The sequence below is a fragment of the Apium graveolens genome, chromosome 3 (genome assembly GCF_009905375.1).
Source record: "Apium graveolens cultivar Ventura chromosome 3, ASM990537v1, whole genome shotgun sequence".
In the NCBI taxonomy this organism is placed as follows: Eukaryota; Viridiplantae; Streptophyta; class Magnoliopsida; order Apiales; family Apiaceae; genus Apium; species Apium graveolens.
This window is the reverse complement of record NC_133649.1, coordinates 3,155,375-3,169,717: the sequence shown is the minus strand read 5'-3', so window position 1 is coordinate 3,169,717 and position 14,343 is coordinate 3,155,375. Positions and strand designations below refer to the sequence as shown.

Below are 14,343 nucleotides of genomic sequence, written 5' to 3'. Positions count from 1 at the left end.
TTTGTGTTTTTTTTTTACGAACAAGGAAAAACTTTCATTAATACCAATCATTATCCAGGGCCTTAGCTACACCGATAGGAACCGAACTCCTATCGAAAAATCGATTTGGGAATGAATATGCTGCACTAACTCATGTGCAACCCTATTGGCAGATCGTCTGAGAAATGACACCGACACTGTGTTTTGATCATCTAACATGTTTCTACAATTCCTTAGAACTTCACCAAATGGAGAATTCATCTGTACCTGACTACGAATTGCTTGAATCACCACCAAGCTGTCCGATTTAACTATAACATTTTGCCATTTCTGATTCTTAATCCAGCTAAGCGCTTCTTTAACCGCCATGGCCTCAACCATCTCTACAGATCTCAGCCCTTCCATAAGCACCGTCCTAGCTGGTTCAGGGACAGTTAACCAAATGTCTTCCCTTGTATACTTTTTTAGGCTTCATCTTCGCTTAAAAGCCTTGACAACGTGAGGAGTTTAAATATTTTTAGCTAAAATTCTTCATGGCAATGTCTTAAATAGAAATCGTAGATAATTTGTAATTGGTCATGTGACATAATTTTTTGCTAAAAATTCAGCCAACATTGTTTTGTTACATATGTTGAACCTGTAGTTGAGATATGAAGCAATATGTTACATGATCTAGTATCATATCAATTTAAAATTATGATAATAATATTATTTTTTAATATATAACCAATAATTATAATTATAATGGTTACTAACTTGTTTTTTACAAGTAGCCAAGTGAGCAAATAACATATTTGGATATAAAACTGTTGTCAAATAATCGAACCCCTAGCTGAAACAGCGCACACTTATTTTATCATCACCTAATCTCTCTCTGATAATAACTTATAAGAGGCATCTATTATATATACTGACATATATCACGGGTTTTCATTAATATTTTAAATTTTTATTTATCCAGTTATATTATATTTTTAAAATATTTATATAAATATATAATGATTATAAATTTATAATAAAAATAATAGAATAACAAGTGGTCGTAATTTAGTAGAATAAATAGACTATTTCTAGTAGTTTAACAATTTAGTAGTTTAGCAGATATATAACACTATTATTTATATCTTTTAATAATAGGATAAGTTGTATTCGTATTTTAATAGGATAAGTATACTATATTTAGTAGTAGTTTAATAATTTAGTAGTTTATTAGATATATAACACTATTTATCTATTTTTGTAATAATCAAAATTAGGGAATTATCGTTGAACCAAACCGTTTAACCAAATTATCTCTATTCCGGCTATTATAATATAGTATAGATTATAAAATATAAATTAGTAATAATGATTTAAAACATAGGTATATAAAAAAATTTGTCTTCAACAATACTTCTTCTATTCATTTTATAATTATTAATTTAATTTACTTCTTGTATTTATTTTATAATTATTAATTTAATTTTAACAAATCATTTTTTTTATTAAAATAAGAGAGAGAAAGATAATATGATTCATATTTTATTATAAAATAATGGATAAAAAATATTAAAAACAAAGGAATAATACTTAAAACTAGTGGAATAAAATTGTTAGTGGTACAAGGAGTGCACATAAAATATTGTATTTATCCATTATTAGTGTATTTATCCTTGCAAGCCCAGAGCATGTGCCGGTCACATATTTTTTTAATATCATATAATTTTTTATATTAATTGAATTGCAATTTTTAAAATACAGAATTTGTTCATTCAAAATTTTTTCTATGACGTGAATGGAAAACAATTAATCTGTTACACATATACACATGTATTTACAAAAAGATCTAATAACTCATATTAAATTGATAATACATGAAAAATAATTATTAAAAATTTGGATAAATTCTCCATTATATATGTTATATAATAGGGATTTAATTTGATTTTCTATATAGACGTATTTATTTTTTTTAACAAAAAAATAAACTAAAATATATAGTATTATTGTCATTTTCATTTTTTACGAAGCATATTTTTTTTAGTTCAAACGATAATTTTTATCCTGTTTCAATAGTATACAAATCATAATTATTTTTATTTTAATTTTTTTTATCTCGAGACCTATTATTCTCATCAAATCCAATAATTATATTTAGTTTAATTTTAATTTTGTTTAAAGTCGGATAAATATATACTTTTGTTTAAGTAATATGAATGGTATATGTTATTTGTTTTAACCAGTCAATTTTATTTTGATTTTTTTTTACCGTGAATAAGTTTTATAAATTTTCAAAATGGATGAATTGTAAATATCATTTTGTTTTTGCCCGATGCTATTATTCCGATCGACGAAATACTAGTTCAATAATATAATTTTCTTTAGCCGAATCAATATTATTATTATTTTATTTTAGCCCGAAATTCATTACACCGATTAAACTCAACTGATTATACATTGTTTGATTTTAAATTTATTTTAATCTCGACCGATAATATAATTTTTTTTAGTTAAGATGAATAGTGTATATTATATTGTCATTATAGCGACAAACGAATTATCTATATTTAAGATTTAAAAAATGCATCATGAACAACAAAGTTACAAAAGCAATCCCGTATATTACATTAACCCAAATATTATATAAACTCAACTACGATTCCGTCTAACCGACAACCAGATTTTCAATGTTAATACACAAAAGATTTAATTTTTATTTAACAAATGTTTTTTAATCTGAAATAGTTTAAAAAATCAAATTAAATTTCAAACAAACGAAAATAATTCATAAGTTTCGTTTGATTTTATTTCGACTCTATCTTTTATGATTTTTCAGTCCATGCGAAACTCACAATTAATGTTCAATTTAGTGATCGTTTAAAATTTTTGTACAAATAATATTATTTAGAATTTGAAGACAATAAATAATTAAGAATTTGCATTATTATACTATTCAATTTAGGATAACTAATTTTTTTAGTTTAAATCATTGAAAGAATAGAAAATTCTATTCAATTTAGAATGTTTACTTATATTTAGTTTAGTATACTTATTTATATTCAATTTAGTATACTTACTTATTGTTGGTTATAAAATATAAACTTATCGTTAGTTTAGATCCAACAACTATAATCAATTTGTTTAAAGATTTAAGGATCCATGTTAAATTAGTAGTATATGGACTATAACTACTAAAAATTTGGATAAGATCCCCCTCATGCATCTATAATATACTATTATAAACGAAACATGGTTTTGTTTCGTTGGTTGATTAAAACTTTCTAAAAAACAAAATTTAAATAAATATAATTTAACTAAAAAAATTAGATAATGTATCCAATATAACTACAAACTTTAAGGATTATTATCCAACTTAATTTTTAATCGCACACAACTTCTTTCTTAGTTCTTTTATAAGAAACCAAACACTTTCAAAATTAATTTTAGTAGTACTGAGGGTATACCCTGTCCGTCTTAGTTTGTATAATGTATTTATCTAATAATAAATATAATATAATAAAATAATTAACACATCAAAAAAATATTAAAAAAACATCCATATACATTACTAATATTCAAGACTTCCACTTTTTATAGGCTCTTGGGCATCGAAACAACCTATATACTACAAACTTTATGGATTTTATCCAATTTAATTTTTAATCGTACACACTTTCTTTCTTATTTCTTTTGTAGGGAACCAAACACTTCTAAAATTAATTATAGAAATCCAAATTATAATATAACAAAATAATTAATAAAAGACGAAAATATTTAAAAAAACAATGCCAAATCATCGATATACATTAGTGATATTCAAGACTTTCACTTTCTTATAGGCTTTCCACCCGCACATCGAAACGGCCTATATAGGCTATAATAGGAGGATTTTTTAAAATTTTAACTATCTAAATTTTGAATTCTTCAATATTATAATACATACAAAATAATATATAAATATGTTAACTTTATTAATCTCAATAATATATAATTAGTGTCTTCTAATTTATTTTTATAAAATAATAAATTACAAATATTATAATCAGTCCGTGACTATTTTAAGTAAAATATGGTTTCGTTTGATCAGTTGGTTAACGTCTTTCGAAAAAGTATGTTAACATATTCCAAAATAAAGTTTAAATAAAATAATTTAAATAAAAAATTTAAATCATGTATCCAATATAACTACAAACTCTATGAATTAATATTCAACTTAATTTCTAATTGCAATCAACTTCTTTTTTATCTCTTTTGTAGGGAACTAAACACTTCAACAACTAATTTTAGTAATTCAAGTTATAATGTAATAAAATAATTAATAAATTAAGAAAAAAAAATATCACTTCCACTTTCCTATTGGCCCCGCATCTGTAGTAGGACGAGTTTTTGAAATTTTAACTATCTAAATTTTAAGTTTGTAATCACTGTGTTCTCTAATTTAGTGTTCAAGAGAAAATTACATTTGAATTCTGTAAGTCTCATCTGTAAGTTTCATGTGAATAAAATCATGGGTTAAGGCTTGTTTCAACATATATTTACTTTATGCTATAAACTTTTGTGTATTTGTAGTTGTTACTCTTTTAATATTTTGTGCACCTGCACACACATAAGCCGGAGATGTTTTTGAAATTTATTCAATTTTTGAATGAGGGGAAGGCTGTTTGGTTTTAAATTTGAATCATTCAATAATATAATATATACAAAATAATAAGTAAATATTTAAACTTCTGTAATCTCATAAATATATATTTATTATTTTTTATAATTCATTTTAATAACATAATAAAATCACAGATGTTGTAATCGGTCTGTGAATCGCACGGGTTATAGGTTAGTATTATATAATAAGGATATAACATATTTTATATAGGATGAATAACATTTTAAATATATTTTTTTATCGTAAGATGCGTTTTAGTAACTGTGTCGTATCGGAATATAATATCCGGGTAAATAGGAGTGAAGACTTGGGTTTCTTCCTTCAACAAAATGTCTCATCAAATTGAAAATCAAGTTAGGTAATAAAATTTTAATGTTCAAAAAATAGGGCACGGCCGCAAATAAACAAAGCCGTTCGTGAAAGGTAGCTCAACAAATTTAGTTAGGTTCCCCGTGAATGCACAAATTTAACATTTAAAGCAATGTATTATGGTGCTAAGTGCCAACCCTCTTCAGAATTACATGTGCATTCAAGCCGACACCCGGTAGCCATTCTTGCTCTAACAACGCGCTTGATATGTAATTCAGGACCATACAACAAATTATAACCTTTCTTGGTAATAAGAACTTGTTCTTACAATTCTTTCTTTGGTGAATTTACAACAAGTATTAATAGTTGAATTTTACAGTTGAATTTTAACAGGTATGTATACAACCAAAAAAAGGCCATAAAGGTCAACAAACTGATCTACAAGAACAAAAGGCTTATGACCTGGTCTGGCAAAGATGATGTAAAGCTACACTTCAGTTTTGCTACCATCTCACATCCAGCGTTAGAGTCTCCGGAGGAACAAGCACAGACGGGTACTTTGTAAAAGAGATGTTGGACATTAATGTGCTCCAAGGATATGTATCCACTCCATCAAAAGGTCCCACTTTCTTCATGATTAAGGGCTTTAATCTCTTAGCTTCATATTTTGCCACAATCTGAAATGATAGATGTTCGACTTTAGGCCTGGTTCTCCACTCTGCAAGGGTGGTCCACGACGTGTCATTGCTCCTGATGTCTCTTTTAAGTTCCAAGTGAAAGCGAAATAGTGTTGATGCTCGAACTTTTCCTTTAAAATATCCCAACCCTGAATTCTGACTGATTTTGTCACTTAATAAACTCTGCATAACTTTTTCCAGTAACATTATCCTTGATTTGAAGGAGTCAATCGGACATCCGTGCTTTCTATAGGTATGAGTAATGTAGCACTTCTCTGGCAGCAATTCAAGTGTCTCTCCCGTTAAAAAATTGGATTCAATGTAAGCATCAGGATTTCGAGTCCTGTAGGCAACTAGCGATGCAGAACCAACAATGTTTATAGGAAGCAATGACATACATACTGAATTCCCAAAAGACCATGTTTTATCCCTATTTCTATTAACGATCAAACTTCCATTTTCTCGGTGCCCAAGATTGTAAGTGTTAAACAAAGAAACTTGTTTAGCACTTTTCACTTTCAATGTGATGCCTTCACTAACAAGAATTCTTTTCAGGCCATCATGCGAAGAGTTCATCTGACAAGCCAAAAAAAAAAAGTTGAAGTGATGAGCAGAAGCTATCAAGATGTCCTGTCTGAATTTAGCAAAAAAAATAAAGGTGTCCTGTCTGCGTTTAGCAATCACAGCTTGCATCTTATGTAGCACTAGAATAGTAGTAGGACGTAAAAAACTAACAAAAATGATTTAATGTTTTTTAAAATTATAAAGATACAATTCCACTTAATGATTAATGTAATTATAATCTGATGATTACCTATAAAACTCCTGTATATTCATTATTTGTATCATCAAATATTTAAAAATGAATTTCAAAAATTTCCATGGGAAAATCTCTACCGAATTGGTTTAGCTTGTAACCTATCCTTTAACAATAACATTAATGTATGAGAAATTAAATAAGTTTTTGATGCTTTAATTAGTCCTTAATGCAATTAGAGCATACACTAAATGATCGTACACTCCAACTTTTCTTTTTCTTATTTCACTTTGACATCTAAATTTTTAATTTAACAAAAAGAACTACTCGCAAAGTAATGCCAATATCACTGCATTGCAGATGAAAATCAATGACTTGTGACGATATATACCCTGCATGTTAGTCATTGTAAAATGTGGTTCACGAGAAACTCACAGAATATAAAATCAGAGGAGATACAATTACACGGAAAAAATAAAAAAGAAAGTTTGTGAAATTGAATTTTCTTTATTATCTAGCCAGAGAAAAATTTCACGCAACAGCATATTACATACTCGCCAAATTTATTAGGATAATTGAAGTACACAGATAAACTATAGAAGATTTAATAATTCACTGGTTGGGTAGCTATTGACGCCAAAAACATTATAGAAGCTTAACAATCTAAAATTTAGTTAAATAAACAAAAGCTCTATAGATAAAGAATCATATGGATTAAAATGAAGAAAACAAACAAAAGTAACAGAGTAAAGAAATTTTTCGAAAGGAGAACAAGTTTACTTTTAAGAGTGAAACTGACATAACCATATAATACACACCGTATTCTTAAAGAGCTAAGGTACTTATGATAGTTACAGATATCCCAAGTATCCTCGCTAATTAAAAATATAAGCATTAGAGTAATTCTCTGCCAAGCAAGACCAGTATTTTGAAAGCACAAAAGCAGTCAAGATAACAGATGTCAGATGCTACATTCCTGAAATACCATTTCTCACTGTCATCCTAAACTAAAACAACGTTGAATGAATAGCACCAAACCAAGTCCCCCGGAATTGATTAAAACTACAATAACTTTTCAAAACAAAACCCTGCCTGATAGATAGGCAAATTAATGCATTTTTAAGCCATCCCTTTGGTCAGGGTCAACAAAATTAAACGAGACCGCATTATTCCTTTTACTAGGAAAACGTACACTTCTAGCTTAACAAACCTCATATTTTTCAATTCCAGACGTCCTAAAACTATTAGAAGGTTTAGTACACTACATTCGAGCAAAACACTACATAACTCAATAACTCGAAACTAAGTCAAATAAAAAAACAATGTACCACTAAAATAGAACAAAAATCGCAACATTAACATAAATAACGAAACAAACCAAACAAGAAGAATACCGGCAAATTAAGCTGAAACCGATCACCACCACCCGCCCTCAATTCAAAAGGCCCTTCGATCTCAAACTCATCAACCACACCTTTATAGCTCAACTCATCCACTAAACTCTCGAAATCCCCAACTTCCCCAACCTTACTCCATTTCGACACTTCAGCGTCCCTCAACTTATACGCAAACTCACTAATCGAACCTACTCGAAAACTCACATCATAACTACTCAAATTCGCGTACTCAGCTTTCTCCAAATCCAAATTAGTCACCTCAACATCTTCATTCCTCCACTTCCTCTCCTCATATATCGCATCTAAAACATCCTAAATTAAAAAAAAAAATCAAAAATCACAAAATTAAAATTAAACACAAAAAAAAAAATTAAAAAACGAAAAATTGAATTAACTGACCTTGAGGAAAATGGAAGGTTCTGGACGAAACTCATCGTAAAATTTGGGGTAAATGAAGTGAGAGAGATTGAAAGGAGGGGGTTTAGGTGTGATTGCGAGGGTTAATTTAGGGATTAGGGTTTCAAATAGTATAAATAAAGAGATAATTATGAATTTAATCATCGTTTTTGTTTCGATCGAATCGATTGTGTAGATTTGTGTGATTTGTATGTATAGTCGTGGTGATGGATAGATAGATACAGCTAGAGTTTAGTGATTTTTAGTTCTTGATTTTTTAAATGTTTTTGTGGTTTCCAGGTCAATGATTGATACTGCCTGTAATAATTCTTTTTTCAATTTCCCCGTATCAAATGTGATAATTAAAAAACGACGGAGTATTTAGAACGTTTTACTTTACTATGTTAAATTAAAGATGTAATAATCAATTGATTTGTATATAATAATTCAAAAATATGTATATAAATTATGACGGGATGTAATATAATAAAGGTCTTTGTTCTAAAAAAAACCTACAAATTTCATATAAAATCAAAATAGATAGGTGGATCTCAGTCTCATTTGGTTGGTTGTTTACGTTACTTTTTGACACGCTTTTCAATGCTCGTTTAAAGTATAATTACATAATTTTTTTCTGAATAAAAATTTTATGTTTAAACTTTTATTAAAAAAAACTAAAAAAAAAATATTATAAAATTATATTTTATAGAAGTCTCGAAATACGTGTAAATAGTGAACGTAATATTCTTAGTGGGACGAGAGGTAAAAGAAAAGAAAAGTAATTATATTTGGCCACCTATAGGCTGCAGTGCTGTATAACAATCCACATTCATACAAAATATTCACTTTGTTATGTTCAACTATCCTTGAGGAACAGCCCAGCTGATACAGCAAAAACAAAGCTAGAGAGATCAATCCAACCCAGCAAAAGCATCACGAACCACAACCTGGCGAACTCTAGAGACCGCAAACAACTTGCCGTAGCACGATCTAAATTCGACACCAACCAAGGAGTGCAACAGAGTATAATCTCCTATCCCACAGAGGCACTGCATCATCCTTCCAACAAGAAATCATTGTTGGAACCTCTCGCAACAAAGACGGGGTAACCACCACGCGACCAAATGTCGCACTTCACTTTTTTGTCTAATCAGGTGTGCTCATTAATACACAAAACAGGCATGAAAATTGATAAACACAGCATGAAAATTGTTCAAGAGATAGCAAAGGCTTTGTGTCCTGCATATGGTTCATAGATTGTATCGGTGATTCTAGAGGGTGGCCAATATCTAAGAACAGATCTACCGATAATGTTGTTGATGGGAAGAGGACCCCTGATAAGATGCAGACCAACAATATGTCAGAATTAAGTATTTCCCTTTGCCTATTCAATTGCATAGTTATGAGAATTTCTTATCATTACATATCAAGCAATATAATTGTTTAGATATAAACTTACCAGTTATGAGAATCGTAACTTTTGTTTCTGTTGTCCCCCAACACAAACACGTGTCCTTCAGGCACAAGCTGTAAAATAACGGAAAGGAAGAAGTAAGACCACTCAAACAAGTTCCATTTTTGATTATTTAGGCGCTTAAGAAGAGCAACAAGTTTCAGAACATACCTGGAGCTCCAAGTTATAAGCAATTGGTTCTAGAATGTAGGCCTCATCTTGAACAACACCATTTACAATCAATTTACCATCTCGAACCTTTTAAAAAGTAAAATGCACAAGGGGTTAGAAACAAATAAATTATGATTTACCCAACAAATAGGAAATATGTGAAAGTAAAGATTATACCTCAACATAGTCCCCGGCTTTTGCAACAATCCGTTTGATAAAGACATAATCTGGACTATAGCCAATATTCTGCGTATACAAGTAGTGCAAATATAGCAACAATGTCAATTTTCTCTAATCAAACTCCAAATAGAAAGAATATCACAAAGGATAGTCTTGGATAGAAAAAATTATACCTGCAGAATTTGAGGCGCTTTGAATATGACAATGTCTGACACTTCTGGCTTTCTGAAAACATAAGAAACCTGAATCACCATATGAAAAAGCACAGAACATTAGATAAATATTCTATTCCCAGAAATAGCTTACGGCATTTATAAGCAACAACCATAACTTCTATAAAAACCAAAAAACCTAGTTCCACACCAAATTTCGTGTTGTAAATAATCACTAGGCATTTCCAGAGCCATTTACTTGAGGACAATACATAGCATCTTCTGTAACTTTTTAGATCAAACAATATATGACAGGGATAAGCTTATAGATAATAACACGTACAGATTGTATTTGGTTGGCAGGAATGAGAGGAAGATTCATGAGACCATCAAGAGAAGTGTTGGTAACGAGAGTGAAGCGGATGATAGATTGTAAAAAAACATTAGACTCAAGTTTGTGAAGTAATAGATGAGAATCCTCTATATATAATTGCATTCATATCTACAAAGAGCCTATATTATACTCATATCCGTCACGTTTCTTGCCCAACCCCTAAACCTAGAGTCACAGAACATGATCACTGCAGATAATGTTGAAAAGGAAACAAGCCCATTCTTTGTGTGTATACCTAAAAATTGATCAGCAAGATATATTCACAATTGGCAAATATACTTTTCTTTGGTATGCATAATATTGCTGTAATGCTCAAAACCACAAATCGCCTAATGCTTCAACATATCAAACAATCAAAGCATGTCAACTATAAAGAAGCGAATATGTAAATATTCTAATTCTTCCAGATCATATCAATAAATTCTCTTAGGTAGAAAAACAATGAAAAAATGACAAAAGTAGCCGATTTTTGAAAAAAATTAACAAAAATAGCCATTCTGAAAAAAGTGGCCAATTTTGGCCGATTGAATACTCCACTGTCAGTTGGATATCCCAATTTATATAAGATACTCCACTGGTAGTTGGGTATTTCATATATGAGATACTCCACTGCCAGTTGGGTATCTTATATAAAGTGGATACTCCACTGACAGTTGGGTATCCAATCGACTAAAGTTGGCCAACTTTTCAGAAATTGGTTATTTTTATCAATTTTATGTAAAAATAGGCTAAATTTGTCCTTCACCCAAAAACAATCAAGGTCAAACTAAAACATAAAAACATATGCTATAACGAATTACATACTATTCAATTCAACAAACAAAGCAGTCAATTTATTATCAATTAAACGAGTGATCAGGTCATGTGTAAATTATACCTTCTCTGCAAGAATTCGATCACCAACATCCAGAGTTGGAGCCATAGAAGCCGAAGGAATCGACCTAGGCTCAGCCAAAGATGATCTAAACAATATACCAACACTCACAGCCGTAAAAGCCGCCTTTGCATCCTCAGAACAACAATTCAACAACTTAGACAACCAATTACTCCTCTCGAAATCAATCCCATCACACTTCCGCAAAAATTTCGTATCACATTCTTCACCTCTAGTCCCACCTTTATCCACCTCAGCCCTCACACTCATCTCATTACACGGCAACCACTTCGATCCGTGCAAAAACGGAAGCATCGAAGCAGCTTTTATCGGAGAAACCCCAAACGCCCCGATAGCCAAACCAGTCCTCCTCGATCTAAACAAACTACGATCAAAAAATAATTCTCCAGCAAGAGAAACAAAAGCCGAACGATGATCGTTCGGCTGAGTCAAAAACTGACTATCAAGACTCGGACGCAAAAGCGCCTGAGTCAGGTAGTCATGCAACAATCGGCAGCCACCAGCCTTAGTGGCTGCCGATGAAACTAAATTGTGAGCAACATGTCCGGAAAAAGTGAGAGTAACACGTAGAGCCATAACTGCAAACTTGTAAAAAGTGATCAAGTAATTTAACAGTTTGGAGTTCTCGAAAAGCCCTGGATTGATTTGCCCTGATGCGCTTGGCGCTCAGGGATTAACGGAGATTTTATTTTTGTGAAACTTGTGATCGAAAAAAAATGTAACGACTTTTGAGAACAGGTTGACGACTTTTATTGCTGGCGGCTTTGCTGTTAGTGTCGTATGGGATCTTGATTTTCGGGGAATTTACATCGGTGCCCTGGCATGTCTGCAGAAGTTTCATTTCAATACAAATTTGATAATTTAACAAAAATGCCCAAATATGATATACATATAATTTTTAGAGTTTTTATGAAAATATCCGAGTTCAAAAAGATTTTTATACCATAATTATTTATTTTTTTGTAAAAGCATGTTTTTAATTTTTATTTATAAAAATAGGATTTTTCAAATTTTTTGGACAAAAATACGGGTTCTGTGCTGTTCGATTAGACTAAGTGCAACCTCGACGCGTTTTTGCAAATTTGTATAACTAAGAAACAATCTCGAAACTCACATTCCTCGGAACACCAAATGATTATATTGTTTATATTGTTCATCTTTGTCGAGAATCGATCAAAAATAACGATTAGTTTTTTTCACTGCTATAAAGAAGAAAATAGAACAACAAATTAGTTGGCGATGGTGATTCGAAAAGTTATTCAAACTATAAGGATATAAATGATTTAAGTGCCGCCTCAAGACCTGAGTCATATTCGGGCGAGTGACAAAAATATCCCATTTTATATAAAATAATAACAAAAATAACCGGTTTCAAAAAGTTGATCAATTTTAGCAGACGGGATACGTATTTGAGAGTAAGGTAATACATAATACGCATTCGTTATCAGAGTAATATGTATTACTCCGATAAATTTTTACTGAATACGCAAATGGGGACGGAATAAAATTCTATATAAGCATTCCTTGAATGCGTAATATACTTTAATAGGCATTTACGAAATGCGTAATATTACTTCTATTACTTCTATTACACCACCAATCTGACACATGATGTCATATTTTCCAACTTTTTTACTATTCTTTTTCTCTTTCCTGTAGAATGGATTAAGCAATTGGTAAATGGGTAATAAATCGGCCAGAATTGACCAACTTTTTTAAAATGGCTAATTTTATTAAAAAAATCTAAAAAGAAACTATATTTGTCATTTTTTCGTTATATTTTTCGTGAAAACTTAGTCAAAAATGTCTTGTACTCAGAATAGTTTTTAGTTAGTTATTTATTCTCGTTTGCCCCCTCTCCAGCACAAAAAGAAAAAAGAAAAGTGTTTTTGATTTAGTCTTGAATTTTTAACATTAAATTTCGTTAAATATTACTCCCTCCGTCCCTCCCAAATGTTTACATTTGGGTGAGGCGCGGAGTTTAAGAAAAATGATAAAGTAGTGGAGAAAAGTTGAAAAAATGAGTAAAGTAGTGGGACCGATTAATATTATATGTATAAAGTGGGTATAGTGGAGGAAAGTAGTGGATGTAGTTAATTTAAAAATTATAAAAACTTTACTATTTTTGGAAAATTTTGAAATGTAAACAATTGGAAGGAACATCCCAAAAAGGAAAGTATAAACAAATGGAAGGATAGAGGGAGTATAATAATAATAAAAATCGGTTAATATCACACCTTTTTTTGTCGTCTGATACCTGACAATTCGTATACCGCGTAGAAGAAGATCCGATACATTATTGCCCAATCATCATATAACTAGTCAAACTTCATCAGCTTCAATATTGACTAGTTGCTAACTTTTGACTTTGTTACCGGACAGAATCAACTTAAACTGATCAGTTTGCCGAAGGATTAAGGTCAAAATATAACAATTTCTGTTCGGTGCAAAACAAAGTAAAAATAAAATATTAGCGGCCTTAGGAGAAAATGTCAATATTCGGATATCCGGTTAAACAGGATCCGCGATTGTGTCATATGAAAAGCCTGTGATGAAATGCAGCCTGCAGGAAGCAAAGGAGAAGGGGGGTGCAATGTTTTTCTTAGACAGAAAATAGAGATTGAGAGGCTGTTGGTTGCAGAGGAGGCAAGTACATTGGAACTAAAATCTCCGTGCTCATAAAATCAATCTGACACTGTTTCAGTTGAAAATCAATCTGACACTGTTTCAGTTGAATCGCGTTAAACAAATTGTAGCGATTTCTATCCTGATCCTGATGAATAGCAGAACTCAAAGGCAAAGGCGCATTATGTATATCTGTGTCATTTTCATTTAGTTAAAAAAACGACTACTCTACCGAGCATTAGGGCTGTAATTCGGGCCGAGCAAGCGGAGTTTCGAGCCGAGCATAATTCGAGCCGAGATTAATCGAGACGAGTCTTAA

General features: G+C 30.8%; 2 protein-coding genes across 2 annotated transcripts; both read right to left on the bottom strand.

Moving 5' to 3' along the window:
• Positions 1-5,210: 5,210 nt before the first annotated feature.
• On the bottom strand, positions 5,211-8,462 carry LOC141711446 (protein TUNICAMYCIN INDUCED 1). Its single transcript, XM_074513890.1, has 3 exons — positions 8,158-8,462; positions 7,756-8,070; positions 5,211-6,180 (listed from the first exon to the last, which is right to left on the bottom strand). Exons 1-3 carry the CDS (start codon positions 8,317-8,319, stop codon positions 5,431-5,433), a joined length of 1,227 nt encoding a protein of 408 aa, XP_074369991.1. The 5' UTR covers positions 8,320-8,462; the 3' UTR covers positions 5,211-5,430.
• Positions 8,463-8,917: 455 nt separating this feature from the next.
• Positions 8,918-12,166, bottom strand: LOC141711447 (thylakoidal processing peptidase 1, chloroplastic-like). Its single transcript, XM_074513891.1, has 6 exons — positions 11,382-12,166; positions 10,132-10,200; positions 9,956-10,024; positions 9,779-9,865; positions 9,614-9,681; positions 8,918-9,488 (listed from the first exon to the last, which is right to left on the bottom strand). Exons 1-6 carry the CDS (start codon positions 11,973-11,975, stop codon positions 9,368-9,370), a joined length of 1,008 nt encoding a protein of 335 aa, XP_074369992.1. The 5' UTR covers positions 11,976-12,166; the 3' UTR covers positions 8,918-9,367.
• Positions 12,167-14,343: the final 2,177 nt, after the last annotated feature.

Bases quoted from the DNA above. Each gene is read 5' to 3' on its own strand.
- LOC141711446 (XM_074513890.1), bottom strand. From the start codon at position 8,319: ATGATTAAATTCATAATTATCTCTTTATTTATACTATTTGAAACCCTA. The intron at 8,071-8,157 runs GTCAGTTAATTC...TTTTTAATTTAG, and splicing joins AACCTTCCATTTTCCTCAAG to GATGTTTTAGATGCGATATA. The intron at 6,181-7,755 runs GTATTCTTCTTG...TTGGCTTGTCAG, and splicing joins GGTTTCAGCTTAATTTGCCG to ATGAACTCTTCGCATGATGG.
- LOC141711447 (XM_074513891.1), bottom strand. From the start codon at position 11,975: ATGGCTCTACGTGTTACTCTCACTTTTTCCGGACATGTTGCTCACAAT. The intron at 10,201-11,381 runs GTATAATTTACA...ATGGTGATTCAG, and splicing joins ATCGAATTCTTGCAGAGAAG to GTTTCTTATGTTTTCAGAAA. The intron at 9,489-9,613 runs GTAAGTTTATAT...GCATCTTATCAG, and splicing joins AGTTACGATTCTCATAACTG to GGGTCCTCTTCCCATCAACA.